Source organism: Camelus ferus, chromosome X (genome assembly GCF_009834535.1).
Source record: "Camelus ferus isolate YT-003-E chromosome X, BCGSAC_Cfer_1.0, whole genome shotgun sequence".
In the NCBI taxonomy this organism is placed as follows: domain Eukaryota; kingdom Metazoa; phylum Chordata; class Mammalia; order Artiodactyla; family Camelidae; genus Camelus; species Camelus ferus.
This window is the reverse complement of record NC_045732.1, coordinates 38,962,887-38,965,548: the sequence shown is the minus strand read 5'-3', so window position 1 is coordinate 38,965,548 and position 2,662 is coordinate 38,962,887. Positions and strand designations below refer to the sequence as shown.

General features: G+C 46.8%; 1 protein-coding gene across 1 annotated transcript; it reads left to right on the top strand.

Moving 5' to 3' along the window:
* The first annotated feature begins 250 nt into the window (after positions 1-250).
* On the top strand, positions 251-807 carry LOC102509150 (GTP-binding nuclear protein Ran-like). Its single transcript, XM_032474658.1, is given in 2 exon segments — positions 251-722; positions 725-807. Coding segments are annotated over 2 exon segments (555 nt in total).
* Positions 808-2,662: the final 1,855 nt, after the last annotated feature.

Here is a 2,662-nt window from a genome sequence, read left to right as displayed (position 1 = left end):
TGTAACCATGAGTATAACAGCTTTCAGGGAGTTTTGTCTTCCCAGCAAATAATCAAATCTGAGGGTGGTCTTGGGGACCCCCAAACTCTGCAGTTGGTGCCAGAAGTGAGACAAGTCTTGTAGACTGTTGCCTAATTTTACAGGGGGGCACACAGATGGGGTGTGCTATAATGTTAATAGTAAATGCAAGAATAATGGTGATAGCACCCTCGATCAGACAGAGCATGAGGATGCTTCTAGAAGAAACATGATGACTACCCAAAGGGAATCACAAGCTCAGTTCAAACTTGTATTGGCTGGTGAGGGAAAAACTACATTCATGAGATGTCACTTAACTGGTGAATTGGAGAAGTACGTAGCCATATTGGGGGTTGAGGTCCATTGTTTTGTGTTCCACACCAGCAGAGGACCTATTAAGTTCAATGTATGGGATCCTGCTGGTCAGGAGAAATTTGGTGGATGGAGAGATGGCTATTATATCCAAACCCAGGGTACCATTATAATGTTTGAGGTAACAAGAGCTTACAAGAATGTGCCTAACTGGCATAGAGATGTGGTACAAGTACGTCAAAACATCCCCATCATGTGTGGCAACAAGGTGGATATTAAGGGCTGGAAAGTTAAGGCAAAATCCATCACCTTCCAGCAAAAGAAGAATCTTCAGTACTATGACATTTCAGCTAAAAGTAACTACAGCTTTGGAAGGTCCTTCCTTTGGCTTGTTCAGGAGCCCCTAACTTGGAGTTCATGGCCATGCCTGCTCTTGTCCCACCGGAGGTTGTCATGGACCCAGCCTTGGCAGTGTAATATGAGACTGGTAGAGCAGGGCCCCCACAGCATGCCCTGATACCTCATCTCCACATGTATCTGATTATCTCTATTCTTTTGTGGCTGATGTGTAATTTTACGGTGTCCAAACCAACTGCAGGTCTGCAGCTCTCATAATGCACGTGCCTCTGGCAAGTAAGACCTTCATCTTCAAGTGCCTATAGGGAAAGATATGTTTGGAGTCAAAGATCCATTGGCATTACCACGAGAAATGGCAACATTTCATCTGTCCACTACAGGAAGAGCTGCCAGATTCTTTAAATATAATTTTAAGTGTTGCACAAATTTAAATGGATAATAAAAAAAAAATGTCAGTTGCTTACCTGCGCTAACAGTTTCTCCTTGATGGTGACTATTGAGCATCTGAAGTATTCATCATTAAAAAGTTTAGATCAGGAATTGTGTGCGGTCATTGCAAGCATAAAACCTCTTGTAAAAAGTTATGTTGATAAAAGCTAACTGTGTAGCTTGGCTAGAGGCTACCAATCCCTCCCATGCTAGTATTCACTTTGCAATGTGTTCCTGCCCTTCATTCCTCCCATCTGGGGGTGGGTCTACGGCTCCACCCCCGTATCCCAAAGTCTGGGCTGGCCTTGTGACCTGCTTTAGCCAATAGAAGTGGGCGGAAGTGACTTGAGCCTCCCACCGCGCAGGAAGGTTGAGGCTTCTGCCTCGGTTTTCTCGCAAGGTTCTGGTTGCCATATAAAGAAATCCACTTAGCCTACTAGGACACGAGAACCCATGGAAGAGAGGAGACCTGAGGGGTCCTAGACCACAGTCAGGCATGTGAGCGAGGCCATCTGGACCCTTCCAGCCCAGGTGATCCTTCCTCTTGGGTGAGTCCAGTTAAAACCCGCAAGAGGAAGTGCTCAGCCAACCACCACAATCATGACAAATCAGAAACTATTGTCGTTTTAGGCCACTATGCCTTGGGGTGGCTTATTACACAGCAAAGGCTAATTAAAACCCCAGCTCAGCTTATCATTAAAAAATGAAAAGCTCTAATAGGAAGGGGACGTGGGTAGGGGTAGGATTGAAACAAAATTGGCCTTACCTTGGTAATTGTTGAAGTTGGGGATTCATTATCTACTCAACTATTTTTGTGCGTGTTTGAAATTTTCCATAGTACAAAGTAAAAAATAAAAGGAGGGTTGGAAAGATTTCTTTAGAAAAAAATATATACATCCTTGATATTCAACACATTTAACTTTTTTTTCCTAAAGAAAATCACGGATTTATTCCATTTGCAACCAGACGTGCCAGGTGTACCCACCATGTCGGCAAATATTTCACATTTCAGGAGGAAGACCAACACATTGAATTTTTTACATGATTGCATAATACACAGAATGAAATACATTTTTACCCCAGCAGGCCACATTTTGACTCTCCAGATATTCTCGAGTTCACCCCTGAATGTCACAGAGATATTACATAAAATTTCTGGGTGTGTCAAGAGGTGAAGAAGGATAAGGGGCCTGATCCCACCTCCAAAACCGGATCCAAAGGCAGCTGGCGCCCCCACCAGGCAGAGCTCGGGCGGGACAGGACCCCACAGCCCCCCAGCCGGGGATGGGAGGGCTCCGCCTTCCTTCCCTCCTTCCTGCCCTATCTGGTCGAGACCCTGCCTGGCGGCTGGGGCTAGGGTGGGTGCAAGGGTGCGGGGAGGGGGCCGGAAAAGGCGGGCCAGCCTGAATTACCACCAGCTCCGAACTGTCCAGGGAGGGGCCAGAAGCTTCTTTCACAGATCGAGCCACCCTTGGACGCCCCTGTCCATCCTTGCTGGGGGGGGGGGGGTGGCAAGTGGCAAGCGGGCCGTCCTCGGGTCCCAAGC